This window comes from Bactrocera neohumeralis, chromosome 5 (genome assembly GCF_024586455.1).
Source record: "Bactrocera neohumeralis isolate Rockhampton chromosome 5, APGP_CSIRO_Bneo_wtdbg2-racon-allhic-juicebox.fasta_v2, whole genome shotgun sequence".
Classification (NCBI taxonomy): Eukaryota; Metazoa; Arthropoda; class Insecta; order Diptera; family Tephritidae; genus Bactrocera; species Bactrocera neohumeralis.
The window spans coordinates 4,950,228-4,969,132 of record NC_065922.1 but is presented as its reverse complement, the minus strand read 5'-3'; the positions used below and the strand labels follow the sequence as shown (position 1 = coordinate 4,969,132).

The following is an 18,905-nucleotide window of genomic DNA, read 5'->3' as shown; positions in this document are numbered from 1 at the left end:
TTTCGTTTTGCCCTCGTTCACTGCCAGACCCATTCCCAGCTTCAAGCTTTGCTTGCCATTTATAGATTTAGAGCCTTAACACACGATCAGTCCCTGACCAAATAAGACCAATGATGTCAACTCCCACTACCGATGTTACCAAGCGTAACATCTCTAGCAAAAAAGCTTTGATTTATTTAAGCAACCTCGTAGTTAAGAATAACTTTTCTTTTCCGACAAACAATTCACATAATTTTCGAACTTTTTTTACCCGAATGGAGAGGTGATGGTGTGCTTTAATGTTATTCCATTAAGAAGTGCGCATAATTCCATAAAATCTCTTAGCATTTGGGATTGCTTGGACGACGCCCAATAGATCTTTTAAGCGCTGATGTGCGTAATTCTGTGCTAAACCCTGACAGCTGTCGCCTGCCATCTGCTTAATTCCCCCATTGTGGGCGCTTTTATGGATATTCTTCGTTCATTCTGGTTGTCAATAGGAGAGGTGTAGTTGAATATTAATTGAAAAGCTACGTCCGCTAATGACGATCGCGATACTTAAACGCATTTCACACGTTCAAATGTTGTAGTATCCATAGAAGTAGATGGCGGCGTGTGGCGACGTACTTTTCTATTGTCATTATCGTTTCGTTGGAATTCCTTGTAGATTGGAAGTGATATCGATATATCTTTGTATATGTGTTGTGTGAATGCAAGTGTTTCGATGATTATTTATTGACTTTTTGTTGAAAGACGCGTAATTGGCTCGGCATTAGTGCTGTATACTTGAATTTGAGAAGATTAACCTCCACTTATCGTGCGGAAAGTGTGGCTCAACTAATTGCAACTCCTCAACTCTATGTATTGTTCAAATGATAAGACGATATTTTATGGGTTCATTTAAAAAGTCGGCCATGGAAACGGACTTGTTGCGCTGTGCATACATGAGGGTGCCGCGGAATCGGACTATCTACGTTTTCGATGACAAGTGCTTGTCGTGCGGTACCTATGTTCATAAAAAGGGTATTTATAACATAAATATGTAATCATAAGTATGTTTATTAAATCAGTGAAGTGTATAAAGTGGGAACATAACTGGTGAAAAAAATATTTTTATTAAATTTTACGAGAATTTCAATTGTTAGGAGTGTTTCGGTATAGGCTTCAGTTTGACACCTATTAAGGATTAAATTTTAGCTATTTGTTAATCAACAATAGTTAAGCCATGAAAAGGGGATGTTAAGTTCGCCACGAAGTTTGTAACACGAATAATGAATTTTCCGATACCCTATCGTCACCTGAAATGCAAAATAAAATTATCAAAAAATTCGAAATTGAGTGTCTTATTGATTACGCTTCACTACTTCAAATTACATACATAATATTACATATATATGTATGTTCAACATTTTTAGGTTTTGCGCTCAGATGTAAACCAGTTTTAACCAATATTAAATTTTTTTTTCACTCATGTTCCATTTTATTTCGTGTTTCATTCATGCTACTGTAAATTTCCGAAAATGTTGTTACGTTATTTTGCATTTCAAGTTACGATATGTAAATGAATAGCCATGTTCGTGTGTCTATACCGGGTTGTTCAATAACTTTTGTCGTTCGATAAGTGAGGGTGATGCTACTGGCCCAAAATTTTTTTTGTTTTGTTGGACCACTCTTCATTTCACTCTGTTAATTAATTCTTTGTTTATAAGCCATTTAGTGTAGCCGTGTCACAGTATTTTTTTACAATGGTAAAAATTTAATATCGTGCAGTGATAAAATTCTTATTTTTGGAAGATGTAGTACCAAAAGAAACGACTGAATGTTAAAAGTGTATAATGATTGTTCACCCACAATTAAAACAGTAGAAAGATGGGTTGCTGAATTTAAACGTGGTCGTAGAAGCTTTGAAGACGGTCCACTTGAAGGACGTCCAAAAAGCGCATCAACGCCAAAAATCTTAGCCAAAATACAGGATATGGTTTTTGGTCGATTGACTAAGAAAGATTTAGTAGAGGCTCTACACAGCTCATTAGCAGTGTGAGCCATATTTTAAGTTAAATTTTGGGTTTTAGAAAGCTGTGTGAACAATTGGTGCCGCATTCGTTAACAATGGAACAAAAACACATTCGAAGCGACTTTCTCAGCAACATTTGGAGCGTTTTAAAAAGGATAAAGTGGATCTTGTGCGTCTATTCATCACTATGGAGTAGATTTAGGTCTATCACCATGATTCTGAATCAAAACAAGAGGCTAAACCGAGTGGTGTAAACCTGGTTGCTCGCAAATCGGCCAAGAAGGTTATGACCTCAGTGTTTTAGGATGCGAGAGGAATTTTGTTTGTGGATTACTTGCAAACTAGTAAAATAATTAATTCTGAATACTATTGCAACCTTTGGGACCATTTGAAGGAAGGGAAATTCGTGAAAAAAAGACCCGGTTTGCAGAAGAAAAAAATTCTCTTTCATCAGGACAATGCACCGTGTCACAAGAGCATTTTGGCAATGGCTAAAATCCATGAATTAAAGTTCGAACTGTTGGAGCATCCACCGTATTCACCAGATTTGGTCCCAGCGAATTCCATTTGTTTCCAGAACTCAAAAAAGATATGCGTGTCGAGCGTTTTTCATCAATTAAAGAGGACGTGACGGCTGTTGATGCGTATTTTGCAGACCTTCCGGATTCTCACTTCAGGGATGGAATCCACAGATTGGAGGATCGTTGGAGCAAGTGTATTAATGTTCAGGGAGATTGTACTGAAGTGTATTTTGAACCATAAAATTGTGTTTTTCTTATCAAACGACAAAACTTATGGAACAACCTGGTATATGTATACGCGAACTAGTCCGTCAATTTGGGAGATTAAAACTGAGCGCTCAAAATCATGATAGGTTTTTTTTTTACTTTTAAGGAAGTTTAATTTGACTCTAAGATTGATTTTTCTAACCTTGTTGCTAGAAAGAAGTGCAAAACGATTTCTTTTGAATTCAAACCGTTGGCCCTTTACGTTTTCAGACTGAGCTATACACATACATTACATTATGACACTATCATTATGTACATTAGAGAGAGTCGATTTTTTTATAAAATCGCGTATGCGTGAAGTGTTCTACGGATCATTTTGAATAACTCTGCCTAAGAGACTATGGGTCTAAAACCGGTTTCAAGCCAGCAATTTTGAAGGTGAAGTTTGAAAAATCTGAGTAGTCGGATTCATGGTAGATATGTGATTTAGTTGTCTGAAAATGTTGTCGACAAATGATTAATAGAATAACAAAATGCACCTACTTCTTAAATTACATTGGGATATCTCAAAAACTGTCGAACAAATTTGTATGAACCCTAAAAAACTTCGCATTAAAATCGCTGCCTCGAAGTCAGTTTAACCCATAGCCTTTTACATAGGTTGTCCAGAATAGTCAGTAGAACATTTTCCGCATACGCAAATTTTCCATTTTTTTGGCTCCCTGTAAATCGAACCGCTCTAATATATAATATAGTTGCTATAAGAAGCACCTGCGTAGGTAAACCTCGGTTCAGTCGAACGTAACCATTTTCTTTTTAATGGCCATTTCGAAACTAGAAGCCTCGTTGTTGCCAACATACTCCTAAATCTCAAGTACTTATACGTCAGAGCTCACTTATGTACATTCTAATCAATTTAGCATCGCTTTATTACCGCTATAAATCCAATTTATCACGTTCCTTCGCAATTTTGTCCAAACCATTAACGCTGATCTAATTAACCCTGTTTGCAAATTATCACACAAAGTGGTGTGTTTAGTTAAAAATTTGTTTCTTTAGAATAAGGTCTTTCCAATTTCAGTTTTGATTTGATTTTAGTTGATCGATTTTGAAGATAATCCACTTTTTTTAATTTTAACAACTTCCATTTTATGTGTATCAAAATTCAGTTCAGATTTGAAATCATTTGAACTCTCCATCGGCACAACGATAAAACAGTTGAAAAGTTGAGAGGAAGTTGAAGAGAAGTTGTCAATGCCTCCCATCAATGAATTCTTAAAAGTATATAATAAAACTTATATGTCTTTAAACGCGCATTATATGAATATAAGTGCTTTCTAAGCATATACGTATTGTCCGTGATGGTATTCATAGGAAAATACATGTTGTAAATCACTCAAGTCCGCGCTTATCTAACTGTGTTTTCTCAACGCGTTTCATATCGGCCATTGATTTTACTGTAGAGCAATTACGCTACAGAAAAATTAATTTTCTTATATGCACATTTGTATGGATGTATGTTTGCAAAAAATAATTGAAAATCGCTTTTATCCTGTAAGCTTAGCTATTTGTATAAAATTCCTGTACAATATTTTGTATCAAAATTATTATTTTGTATTGACTAAATTTATTGATGAATGCATTGCTAATACATGCACATTGATTATCAGCCAATACACTAATAAATTAGTAAGAAATGCGAATGTGCTGGGAAATACAAGGTCAGACAAGGCGATTATATGGCACTTTTGCTTAATTTTTTAATTGATACAGGTACTTGGCGCAATTATGCTTGTTCTTCCAATTCAATTAAACCCTTAAGTATGCGCACGTAGCTCTAATAAGCGCTGATTGTTGTCATTAAGCCATCTTAGAGAAACACTCATAGATTTGATAAACGCTGATTGTTGTCATCTTTAAGAGACACTCATACGCCGCGGTGGTGGCCGAAAGGGTGGCGCGAAGCGCATTTATGCACAGAAACAAACTGAGCGACACACTAACCTGCTGCCGCGCTGCTCTTCAACATTTCCGTTTACACTTAGAAAGATAGACAATGTAAACAACATGACTTGGCAATGTTCAACGTCGCATTGTTGCTGTTCACACTTCTGTTCTGTTGCTGCTACTGCGCCGCTGCTGAGGTGGCGTTTGCTAACTGCATTGTTGTTGCCGTTTGTAAGAGATGTTTCTCGCTTTTTTCTGGCTGCTGGCTGCTGTAATATTTGCGATTGTGACAAGTTAATTTGATTGAGGTCTTTTGCACTCACCAGCTCGCATCGACCTCCTTGTCAAAGCACGCGCTCGCTTTACGCGCGTGAGAATGTGTGAGTGTGTGCATGTGCTATCGACGCTCACGATTGCAAGCAATATTTCTGAGTACTTTTATAATCGCGCCGCTCATAAATTCTTCAGCGCCGATATCTTGCTGTTATCACCTTGTTCTTTTGCGGCCGCTCCGCGCCTGCCAAGCCGACCATCGACTTGTGATTGCTTCATTTTAGTTCTTCTTATCACAAATGATTTTTGCTCTTGTTGTTCCTAGCCGTTTAATAGTACACACACACACACACACACAGTGTATGCATGGACATGTATGTTAGTTTACACTTTTATGCAATTTTGTTGTTTTCGGAGTCAAGTACCTGATTACATACAGAGACGTGTGTGCAGTAGCAATGTATAATACCTGCGAGAGAGTACGCTACAATGTACAGGTACTTAGAAATTTACGTGCTGTTGCTATTGTTTTTATACCCAGGCTTAACCTGGTGCTAATGAGTATTTTAGTTTCCTTTTTATCTATAGATTATATAGGATATATATCACTTGTACACTTGTATCACTTGTACAGTAAAAAGTGTCTTAGTTCTGAAAGTATTGCCTGGACTAAGGTATGATAAAGTAACACTTTTTGATTGAGATAACAAAATTTTAATATGAAATTTGAAGGTTTGCAAGGATTTCATGCATTTCTGCTATTTTTTATTAGTCTGGAGAGCGTATTTTCAATTTTTATGTGAATTAGTTTCTTTATTAGTTCCTTCTTCACTTCTTCAGAAACTCTGGGTTGATAGTGAAATTGTGCCTTTGAGGTTTCCCTAGAGAAAAAAAGTATATTGGAATGAGTCTGGGCTTGAGATATAAATCGTCACCGCTTTCGGTTATCAAGTTTTGTCGTAAAATTCTTAGGTTTCCTATTTTATTGATTAAAATCAGAAGGCTGGAACCCAAAATTGTAAACATTTCTTTGGTTCTTCTTATAGAAAAATAATATTCTTTCATAGTGGAACGCAATTGATGGAACAAAAAGGTACGGTCATTATTTTCTTCAAACATTTTGAGTTCTATCACTTTTCTGAATAATTAGATCCATGTACAGCCATTTATGTGAGAGTAAACTTTAAAAATGAACTAATAAAAAAATTACAACCGACTAAATTAAATATCTGCCTACCTACGCCTTAACACAAAATGTTTGATATAACATACTCAGCGTCTCAACTGTTCGCTTCCGCCCGTACTCAGCGCCTCCCTTACATATTTATTACTGTGTCACCGCAAATGCATATCTGTATCTGGAGTGTGTTTGTGTGGGAGTCTGTGCGTGTATGTTGGTGTGGCGATGTGGTTCATTTGCTACTGATTGGTTTCAAAATGTGTCGGCGCTAATTCTGAAAAATCAGTCTGTTAATCGCCGTTAACGGACTTAGACGTGCATCAGTTCAATCGGCTAAAATATTAAAATTTAACGCCAAATCGGTGCGCGCGTTGACACTTGGCGTGAATGACGCGATTTGTCTTAATAAAAAACCACAAGTGGATGTTAAATAAAGAGTGCAATGCATAATTGATAAAAGTGTCACGTAAGGACGATTGACAGGCAACACAACACAAATTTTAAGGATTAAAAGAACGCTGCAACAAAATGACGGAGGAAAATGGTATAATGAAAATGATCATATCAAAAATTATATATAGAAAGCTCTAAGTAAATGATCGAATAAAATAAATTAAATAATTTAGAAGTTTTCAAATATAAAAGCGCAGTTTCAAGTGTAAACTTTGAATTGATTTGTCTTAACTTCCCGAAGGTTATGTGCATTAAACCACACATTTCTGAAAAAAATTATTTTAAATTACAACAAAAAATGCAAGTTCGAGTGGCACTATTTTATCTGATATATCAGTAACAATTAAATTTTCGACAAAAACATAAATAATTTAGATGCTACGAAACTTTGTACAAGCATACTTCTCTTATGATTCTACTTGCTTAGATATGTATGAGTATATAGCAAAAGTTTGACGCAGATATCGTCATCTCTATACTGCCATATATTGCAATACCCATACGGGTTGTTTGTATGCGTAAAATCAGATTCAAGTTAACTGAACTTCATATGACAATCGCGTGTTTACATTTTCATTGACCAAATAAAGTTAATGAAAATCGAAAGCAACTAGCTGCGAACTTGCAAGCATTAGCATATATTTATTGTGTTTGCATTGTGATCATTGTAAGCTCTCAAGCGAATTCGTTTTTGTTTTTTTCGTGCAAATCGGAGATGTGATTCCCAGGTAAACTGTCTCCGATCTCACTCTCTCGCGTTTCTTGTTTGTTGAGATGAGATTTGCGATCAGCTGTTAAACGCTGTCTGGTAGTAAGTCCAATGTTTTGTTTTAAAATGCAAAGCGCCAAATAAAATATATTTAGATTCAAAACTTCAGAAACTTCAGACAATACAACAAATGCTACTAAGAAAGGCTTATTACTTAATGTCAGTAACAAATAGCGAAAAGTGTACTTGCATAATGTAGCTGAGACTATCTTCTAGCAAATAACAGTGATATGTTGTTTAAGGGCTACACATAGGTCATACGACCAAAAAGGCTAAATTGAATAGCAATACTATCGTGTGAATTGTTTTCTATTTTTATGGATATACAGCGTTTACCAAAAGAAATGAAGTGATTTCGAGAGTTTATAGCGGCCATGTTTGCTTACTGATTTGTGTAGATTTTTACCAATAGGTTTAGTTAGATTTGCCATTTCATCATGTCACATTTCACTTTGGTACGACACTTAGAAGTTGTCTGAGATTATTACGAAAAACCCGAAAAATCATCTCAGATGAGGCCCATTTCGTCAAAAAACAAAATTGTCGCTATTGGCATGTGTCACATCCTCGTGTGTTTCAGAAATCGTAATTGTATTCCCGAAAATTTACCGTAAATACAGTGAGTAGCGGGCGTTATAACACAATGTTGACCGTCTTTTTCCCTGAATTTTGATTAAATCGACGCGGATGCTCTCTATTTTCGACAAAAAGGGGATTTCGAGAAATAAAGCTACCGAATTAAAAAAGCATAATCTTAAAAGCTTTATGAAACATTATTGAGATATACAATTTGATAAATTAGGGGGAAAATTTGTAAAATTTTGCTTCCGAATCAGAAGCCAAATAAGGAAGGGCTAAGTTCGGGTGTAACGGCAGATTTCATACTCTTGCAACTTGCAGAATCAAAGCTGTTTAAATACTTTCAGGGCTTGGCAATATAAAAAAAAGGTAGCAAAAGGGTTCAACTTCATTGTTCCAAAAAATGGTGAATGGATTAGCATCAATTTGGATATCAAATATTGGAGATCATAGTCTCGCTTAATTTTATTGCTATATTTTACTTGCCGTCAGCGAAAATTATACTAAAATCGTTGGGGGCATAGAATGGAAGGACTGATTGCATCAATTTTTGGTATTCACGTATACTTGAGAACATATTTTGAAACAATTTTATGAAGTAAAGTTAGCCGTGTCACTTATATGAGGGCAAAGGCAAGTTTTCACCCGATTTGATCCATTTTAGGGAAAAGGTACATTGTTGTTAATAAAACACGATCTCTCGTTTTCATTAAGATAACTTATGTATATATATGTGATATAAAATAAAAGTTCGAAAATCTTTATATTAGGCATGTGGGGGATAGAACCGATTCAACACATTTTTGGTACAAGAGTATATTAATATCAAAGAAACAATCTCCCGAATTTCAATAACACATCTCACAGATTGGCCGCTATTTTCGGCAAAATGTCGGTCATGGGCACTGGAATCTATATATTCAGTATCAAATGGAATATACATATGTATGTATGCACAATGTTTTATCCAAATATATTCATTGGTAATTGATTAGTGTATAAGTTCTGATACTATTTGTTCTAAGCGAATTTTGTTGCTAACAAACTAAAAACAAAAGAAGGTGATTTCCACCCACAAAATGGCGGAATTTTTTTAGTGGAAAATAACGGTTTTCACTTTAAATGAGAAAAAAAAATGTCAGATTTGATTATATTTTGACAAATGTTTCGTGATTTTTAATTTTCGGATAATTTCCAACCGAGTTATGGTGAACACCGCAAAGTGTTTTTTTCTCAAGACGTTCTGGGAGAAGCCTGTTATAGGCTTATGCTTCAATATTTCTGCATGAAAAAGTTACCATAGATTGTGAAAAGTATGCTCCGTAAATTACAAAAGGTCCGAATAAAATTACTTGATTCTTATATAAGAAATAAATTCGCAAAAAAGTATTTTTTTACCTTAAAACCCTAACAACTTTATTATTTGTATTTCTTTTCGTGATATGCATAACGCTAAAACATAACGCGCACTTTAGTTTGAAAAATAAAAAAAATGTACAAGTAAGTAAGAAATTGCATGGCCTTTGTCGATTGCAAATAATTTTATAGGCATAACCACACCGTGGAAAATACTTTACTTGCCTTGTTAGACTGCTCTGACAATGACATTTCGCCAACATTTTGCTTCTCATTGTAAAAATTTCTTTTATTAATTTGTTTTTTATATTATTATGGTAAAATAGTAAGGTATGTTACCACAATGATAAGAGCTGAACTGTCTGAAGTGGAAACTAATTTCAAACATGAAAAATACTTGAAAAACAAAGAAATAAAAAAGATGTCTTATTATAAGTAGCTATATAGGTAAAACTGGCTGTAAATCTTAGCAATTTAACATTGATATATGGTATGTATATATAGTTATATACGCAAGTATAGTATATCATTTTGCAGTTGCGCTTCGCTGATATTGTTTTACATAGAGCCGTGCTAATCCCACAGGAATGATTAGTCATTTAATGCGCCATTTTAGATACATATGTATGTGTTCACACAATAGTTTACAGCGCCATGCGTACATCTACAAATACACTGACGAAACAAAGAAAATGCAATTCATTCTTTGGAAATCACTTCAACTGGCGTACAGGTGATTTCATAGCCCGTTTGCCCGAACTCATGCGTTTGCAGATAGATTCTTTTGTTTGGAATATTAATACATTAACCAAAAGCTGCTAGTTTGGCAACCCTGAAATTTTTGGGCAACCGTAGTGTCCAACTTATTTTAAACCATCCGCATGGCGGCTATGGCCCAACTGGTAGTGACGCACTCGGTACCATGGTCGCACATAGTGGGAAATTTATTATGATCTTAAGTACCAATACATGACTTGGAACACGTTGCTACAAAATTTTCATTTAATCTGTTAGCTAATAAATTATATACCAAGTATATCTGTGATTATAAACATTTTCTTATCGCTTAGATTGCAGTAATTTATAACTAAGTATCGATATAGTTAAAAACTTACCACCTTCGGCTTATATACATTATCATACGAGTACAAGATTAAAATTTACTTTTTTGGGCAAAAAAAAATACCGATTTGTCTTAATAGGTGAATGAATAAGAATGATTATTTAGTTCAATTTATTTTAATTTTTATTCAATATTAATCTTGACATTTTTTCAACATAAAATTTTTAAAATATGATAAGATTTTAGGTACTACTTTTTAGGCACCCTTTTTTGTATAGCGAGTGGGAAAATACGCTCCATTAATATACATTTTCTCGGGTACTGAAGGTATATTTTTTTACATTTATTTATTTTTTACCATGATATATTAAGTTTGTCACGACGTTTTAGAACTCGAGAGACCCTTTAAAACATATATATATGTAGGGCTTTTACTCACGCTTGTATAATCCGTTTAATCAATAAGTAAACGAATAGTTTTAGATTCTACAAAGTTTTAATTAAGAGTAAAAGTTATTTAAAAATGATTTACAATTTAGATTAAAGATTTAAAGAAAAGTTAATAGAATTGTATTCACGTCTTTTTGTCGAGCGTCTTGCTTGCTTCGAGGCTACTTCAAAACTCTCCGGCTCTCTTGTCATCGTTGATGTAGATTTTATTTCGTATAAAAGAAGTTTTGTAGCAAAATGGTTGATATGTGGATTGCATTTAAGGGTTACCAGCTACGTCGGGGTTACCTCAATCCCACATATATAGTATAATGATAAGCGTGACAAGCTTCGCCGGTTTAGCCATAGAAAAAGCTGTCTGGTTCCTCAGTTTTTGCTATAGTGATCTAAAATTTTGTATACGTCCATTTATTTTCAAGAAGCTGCTTATTTCGAAACCGCCAATATCGCACCACCATATCATATAACTGTTATACAAACTGACCGATCAAAATCAAGCCGGTTACAATTTCATTTTTAGAAGTCCAGACGCTGAACCCATTTTTTGTCGGTTTTAAAGCATACATCGGCCGATCGTACTGCAATTTCACCTTCGATATTCGAACGAAGTTCATCAGTCATCGCTGGCTTGTTGGCATAGACCATAGACTTGACGGAGCTCTAAAGGAAATAGTTCAATAGTGTTCAATTGCACCACCGAAGCGACCAATTGATTATAACAAGCTCACCAAACTTGAGTTTTCAATAAATCGATTGTGACATTCGCTGCGTGACTAGTGTCGTCGTCCTGTTGGAACCACATACTGTCCAAGTCCATATCATCCAATTCGGGCCAAAAATATTCGGTAATCATTGAGCGGTGGTGATTCCAATTCACAGTAACGTGCCGGTCTTGGTCATAACGGAAAAAGTACGGCCCAATAACGCAACCGGCCTATAAACCGCACTAAACCGTAATTTTTTCGAAATGCAATGGTGACTCATGGAGTTCGTACGTATGTACTTTCACTGGAATTAAGAGTTTCATTGGTATTCCAAACTGTTTTCCAAACCGAATTTCGGTAGGAAAATTTAATAATTTCGACTCGTTGAATCGTAAATCTTTCTATGACGAAATGACAAACCTTATTGAAGAGAATAGTCAAAAGAGCGGGGAAAAATATGGCGTCTTTAGCAAGAACCCATAAGAAAAAAGTGCGTTATGATGAACCCTCCAGATCGTCATTAAGATTAAGTTGTTGTATACTTTTCAATTATCATTTTCAACGGTATTTTCTTTACAAATTATTTCAGAAATTGTAATACTTAGCCAAAATTACTAAAATTTATTTCTCTGTTGTTAAAAAACCGTCTTCCTATAGCTAACTAGATCGTAAAAACCCCGATTACGTTAGACCTTAGTGAATTCCCCTCATTGCTTCACTGTTATAACGGATAATTACTTCGCAAGGCCGCTATCAATATTGACGTGCAATAAACTTGTGTTTTTACACTCGAAACAAGTGAAGAACCAGTTGGCACTAGAATTTCGATGACGTAACGATATTTATGAATGAATATTGCCAATTTTTATTGCAGTCATAAATTCGTACTTTCACAAAAGGACATATCTAATCTCCATAACTATCATTTTATAGCTTGTACGCGACAGCGATAACTCAAAATTAAACAGGGTACACAATAAGCCACATCCGTCGACGGCTTTCGAGTACTTATATCTCGGAACATTTCGAAAACGAACGGTTAGTTATGACTGTCATAGCCATAAACATTTTTTGATAAATATACAGAGTGTAAAACAAGTGGCAGATTATAAATATATTTGCTCATACGTATGTAGCAGTGTATGCAGATAAAACTAGATGGAATATGATGTGATTTATGAAGTGCATGTTTAAACATTGGATATTGAATTGTTATATGGTAGAAATTTCCCTAGTTTAGGATGATAGTCTGCATACCACCTGGTTCGACTCGCACGCTGCAATATGCGTTGTGTTTATTGACTACACCAGATTCGTTTGGTACTGATACCTGTTCCGAAAATAAATATTTACACTTTTACCAAATATTTATATTTACATTTATTACTATATGAACATATAGGAGTCATCTAGTCTCGCTATTCTCCCGTAAAAGATTTCACTTGTCATTTATTTCTACGTATTTATTTTTCTGCCATGAGTTCTTAACAGGTCATTTGCAAAGTCACCGGTCTAATACGAGTACATAATGCTAAGATTAAATACATAAGATTTTAGTTAGCTCCAACTTTCAAATTGTGCGTATATAAATTCGAGAGCTGACGGATCACTATTTAGTGAAAAAAAACGAAATTTGAAAAAAAATTGTTTTACTATTGTAGACCGGGGAGGTTTCTTGTCCGAGGCAACTTTGGTGGTCGTGTTCCTTTCGCTAGTTCCTTGAGGCAACGTTGTGCCTTGTTCATAGTAGTTTATTTAAGTACCCCAACATGGATGCCGTAAATGTCCAATACCTGTTTTGCGCTTTTTTGACTTGATATTTCATATCTCATTCTTTTAATACATATAGATTACATCGTGTCTTTTTGATACTCTCGCATCATGGCGTTACAGAATATAATAGTTTTCTTACCGAGATAGACATAGGGTTATTTATATATAAATGATAAGGATGACGAGATGAGTTGAAATCCGGGTTACTGTCTGTCTGTCTGTCCATCCGTGCATGCTGTAACTTGAGTAAAAATTGAGATATTTTGAATAAACTTGGCGCGCTCCTTGCCAAAAAGAAAAGTACGAATTCGTAGATGGTCGTAATCGGACAAGCAAAAGGTAAAGGTGAAATTGGATGAGAACCCCGCTCACTCCCAAATAACGGTAATGTTAAAAATTACTGAAAGCGCGATTAATGAACAACTAAATACGTCAGAGACATGAAATTATACTCTCGAGATGGTATGATAGGCTTATAATGTAGCCAAGGACAAAACTTGACAATGGGTGTAGCACCGCCCACTTTTTAGAGAAATCCCATATCTCGGGATCCGCCCGACCGATTTCAATAAAGTCACTACTATGAACATTGGTAATTTTAAATTCCATTTGAAACTGCCATTTTCCGGTATACAAACCAAGAATCAGAATAAAACCTTGCACGAATAGTGCATTTGAAGTGTGCCACCTTATGGCTAAAAATTGCGTAAATAGAACCAAATCTGTTGAAGCACATAGGTACTAAATATGTGGACCTAGTGCTTATGGTTGACTTTTTGCCGAAAATATCGGCCAATTTATGGGATATGCTAATGATATTCAGAGATAATCCTTTTCTGACAATAATATCTCTGCGTATCAAAAATGGGTTGAATCCAGTCAATACTTCCCTGAACACCCATATACAAAGTGCGTTCCAAAGTAAACAGGACTTTTCGTAAGAATCTGCTATCTTTATCAATTGTCCAGTGAACATTTCATGACATTTCATTGATTGGAAGTGAAGTTATTGCGTTGTAAGTATCAGTATGTTTGTCTTATCGGTGCGAAAATGAGCTTCGAACAAAGAGCCAACATTCAATTTTGTTTTAAAATTGGTAAAACTTTTACCGAAACGTTTCAATTGATGAAAGAAGTTTATGGCGATGATTGCCTATCCCGTAGCAGAGTGCACGAGTGGTTTCAACGTTTTCAAAGTGGGCCAATCAAAGTCCGTGATCACCGGAAAATCAAAAATCAGCCGAAATCATCACTGAGATTCATGGAAATGGAATTTAATATCTCCAAATCATCGATTTATCGCATTTTGACCGATCATTTGGGCTTACGAAAGGTGTGTGCACGGTTTGTTCCACACAAAATGACAAACGACCAAAAATTGCTCTCATCGATCGACGCTTGTGACCCATAATTTGACCAAAAATCACATTTTAACCCTTAACCGCTCCCCGTATTCACCTGATATGGTACCGTGCGACTTCTTCCTTTTCGGAAAAATGCATTTGTCCATGAAAGGAAAGTGTTATGCAGACGTAGGTAAAACACTCGCCATTCAAAAAGTCCTGCTTGCATGCTGGCATACTGGCCAATATATGAGTGATCCTACTTATAACAATTTGTGTTTAGAATAAAAAATCGAAAACCCCTACACCCTAGACTTCAGGCCCTGAGTTAAGATTACATCATACTTGTTCTTTCCTTAATCTTTTAGAATGGCTTATGAAATTGTATATAAAGAACCGACTGTATTATACATCATACTTATTCTTTAATCTAATCTTCTTATTTGTATATATTTGCAGAAAATAAGCCTAATAATGGCGTTGCACAAGGCACTGAACCAGAAATAACTGGAAATGGCAAATCGGCGACCGATGATATTCATGAGCCTACAGCAATTGCCGATAAATCACTGGATACTCCGATTGTACCTATATTCGGCGCAACAGCGAAGGATAAAAATGGTGCGGTGGAGGATAGCAGCATCGAACCTCTTTCCAATGTTTCTGAAGCAGAGGGACAAGTTAAGGTAAAAATCGTAGTACAGAACTCAAAACAGAATCTAGCAGTGCGGTACAGTAATCAATTAGAATGGCAATGCCAATGGTAGCCAACAATCAGCTTAATATAAATTCAAGAGAAAGTTCTGAAAAATACCTAAGGCTTTCCATTGAATCCTAAAGAAAAACTTAATGAAAGTTGTTTGTACTTAATGCATACTTTAAGCTGCCAGCAATCTCTTTGAGATTGTTAATGGCACAATGGAAGATATTTTGTTTCAATCGACTTAACACTGGACTTTTAATCTAAATTTTTATTTTTCTACCATATCTAATTTCTTCGTTATGATGTGACGTTTGATGTCCCTAAAGTAAAACTGTTTTTATAGTATATTAAATAAATTCAGTAAGAAGAACGGTTTAGAATACTTAACAGTGAACACGTCCTCATGTGCCCAATTGACGTACAGCTAATAGTGCTGCGCCTGAGCTCAGCTGAGTAACACCTAGCGCTAGTTGACCGCTATTATTTTTATTATCACAGTAAATGTATACCCTCTTCAGGCCACAGACTCAACAGTTTTAACACTGTATCTTTGCAACTTCTAGCTCACTATTTATTTATTCTAAACAATAGAATACTTAATTTGTAAAAAATATTTTTAAATTAATCAAAAGCACTTATCAAAAGCTCAATACATGTCAGGCATCACGTTCGATTGCATTTACTGATAAAGTCTTTGTTTATTTTCAGAAACTACCATATCCGAAATCAGTATTCTTTATCATCAGTAATGAGTTCTGCGAACGCTTCAACTATTATGGCATGCGAAGTAAGTATCGAGCTATCTTGCGCCAATGACATTCTTATTGAACTCTTATAATAATTATTTCTTGTTTAGCAATTCTCGTTTTGTACCTGAGTCGGCAACTAGGTTATGACGATGACACCGCTACCGTTATATTCCACATCTTCACTATGTTTGTGTATTTCTTATGCGTCTTTGGTGCTATAATTTCGGACAGTTGGCTTGGCAAATTCAAAACGATCTTCTATCTCTCGCTCGTCTATGTTGCTGGTTCAGTGTTGGTTGCTCTTGGTGCAGTGCCACCATTGAATTTGCCTGATACGGAATTTACCATGATCGGCTTGGCATTAATAGCTTTGGGTTCGGGCGGCATAAAACCGTGCGTCTCTGCATTTGGTGGCGATCAATTTAAGATTCCCGAACAAGTGAAGCAAATGACCACCTTCTTCTCACTCTTCTACTTTTCGATCAATGCTGGTTCATTGATTTCGACTACAGTAACACCAATTTTACGCGAGGATGTGCACTGCTTTGGCGAAAAAGAGTGTTATTCATTGGCCTTTGGCGTACCGGCTATTCTTATGGCAGTTTCGATAAGTGAGTGCTTTAATTTACAATCAAAATTCATTTTCTTAAAACACGTCTTTATGCCGTAGTTGTCTTCGTGTTGGGTCGTCCACTTTACAAGAGCAAACCGCCGGCAGGAAATATGGTCGTATTAGTCAGCAAAACCATTGGTGTAAGTTCACTCTAATTATCTAATGAAGTTAGAGAAATATTATTTTGATATACTTACATTCTTTAGAACGCAATTGCTACCAAATGGCGTGAGAAGAAGACCAATCCTCGCGAACACTGGTTGGACTATGCCGATAAGAAATATGACCGTCAATTGATCGAAGATGTCAAAGTGTTGATGCGTGTGCTTGTACTCTATTTGCCTTTGCCCATTTTTTGGGCGCTCTTCGACCAGCAGGGTTCACGTTGGACTATTCAGGCAACGCGTATGGATGGCGACATGGGCTCGTGGAATATCAAACCAGATCAAATGCAAATGATAAATCCTTTCTTAATTCTGGCCTTCATTCCTCTTTATGAACTCGCCTTCTATCCTCTGCTTGGTTTCGTCGGCATTCGTCGTCCCTTGCAAAAGTTAACATTGGGTGGCATTTTTGCGGGCATAGCTTTCGTTGTTTCCGGTCTTGTGGAGCTAAGCCTGGAGGTGAGCTATTTCTATTTCCTTATGTTAGTAAATACTTTATCTCAATGAAATATATTTCTATAGGACACCTATCCAATTCTGCCAACAGCTGGAAATGCGCAACTTCGTGTCTACAATGGCGAAAACTGTGACTATGCCATCACCTCTAATTTGACCGGTTTAAACTTCGACATTGCTTCGCTCGATATGTTTGTGAACCGCAGCATCAATATTGACTCAACGAATCATCTGTATGTCGAATTTGAGTTCACCGAGAAAGCCGGTCTAAACTGCTTTGAATTTCCAAAGCAGACCTTTGTTTTCGATACAACAACAGCACATTATTTGTTTTTGAATTCGAAAAACACCACACATCCGTTAATATGGGGGCAAGACACGATAAGCAAACCCAGTCGCGGTTATCCGTTTGTACGTACTTTGGCGAACGTTCAGGCAGGTCGACAAATTGAGTGGAGGAATAAGAAAGGCTCCATCGAGCACACAGAACCCGCCAATTTGCGCAACGAAACCGAGCTAAAGTCTGGCGATTATGATGTTTTGGTCGATAACACGCTAGCTGCCGCGGAGTATCTCAGTGTTGGTGGCAGATACACAATCATAATAAATGAAGAAACAACTGGTGTTTATAAAAGTAATGTCGTAATTGTAACGGAACCAAATTCGATGTCAATTTTCTGGTTAATTCCGCAATACGTAATTATGACACTCGGTGAGGTTATGTTTTCGGTGACTGGTCTTGAGTTTTCATACGCGCAAGCGCCGGTAACAATGAAATCGGTACTGCAAGCCTGTTGGCTACTTACAGTTGCATTCGGTAATGTGATCGTCGTGATTATTGCCGAATTGAAGCTCTTCGATTCACAAGCCGACGAGTTCTTCCTCTTCGCTGGCCTTATGTTCGTCGATATGATCATCTTTATGTTTGTTGCCTACCGGTACAAGCCAAATAATCCGGCCGCACACAGCGAAGTCGAGCCATTGACGCCGGCGGAAACTAACGAGAAGGTTGGCATTGACAATGTGGCCAAAACGATCGATGAGTAGGCTGAATATCTTTATGTTGAGTGGTACAAGTAAATATGTAATTTAATATTAATTAATACGAGTATTGATTTTGTACTTAAAGAGTTAAGTTAAAGCATAGAAAGACAAGACGTAAATATTTTATAATAGTAGCTGTATATAATAATAACAAAAACAATCCAAATAAAATTAGTTGTAAATCACATTAAGTTTTTAATCTGGTACTCATATTCCAAAATTGGTAAAGAAAAAAATATTATGATTACATACTGAGAGCGATTACTTTTTACTACTTCCCTTAGCCGTCAGTAAAAAAAGTAAAGAAATAAAGTGAATTGAAGGAGACCACATGTAATGTTCCAGAGAAATGTTTATCATCAACCTTATCTAATATCTTTTATGGAACGTGGTATGTTGTTAACTTGACTTTTGTTGGGATTAGTTACCGTTTTCTTATTGTTTTAGCACCAACCTCGTTATTTCGTCGGGTCTTAGCATATTACTTTGACTTAGTTCCTTTGGGGAAATTAGAACTTGCGGATATCACCAGTTCTACGACTACCCTATATTCTTTCGCTCTCTA

At 36.0% G+C, this 18,905-nt stretch overlaps 1 protein-coding gene across 2 annotated transcripts; it reads left to right on the top strand.

Annotated features, from left to right (window-relative positions):
- The first annotated feature begins 753 nt into the window (after window positions 1-753).
- On the top strand, window positions 754-18,525 carry LOC126760378 (peptide transporter family 1). 2 transcript variants are annotated; one of them, XM_050475968.1, is made up of 7 exons: window positions 754-1,002; window positions 15,071-15,297; window positions 16,023-16,101; window positions 16,171-16,674; window positions 16,734-16,816; window positions 16,883-17,299; window positions 17,363-18,525. In XM_050475968.1, exons 1-7 carry the CDS (start codon window positions 852-854, stop codon window positions 18,341-18,343), a joined length of 2,442 nt encoding a protein of 813 aa, XP_050331925.1. In that variant the 5' UTR covers window positions 754-851; the 3' UTR covers window positions 18,344-18,525. The 2 variants fall into 2 exon arrangements, with proteins under 2 accessions (XP_050331925.1, XP_050331926.1); XM_050475969.1 differs by lacking the exon at window positions 754-1,002 and adding an exon at window positions 6,403-6,665.
- Window positions 18,526-18,905: the final 380 nt, after the last annotated feature.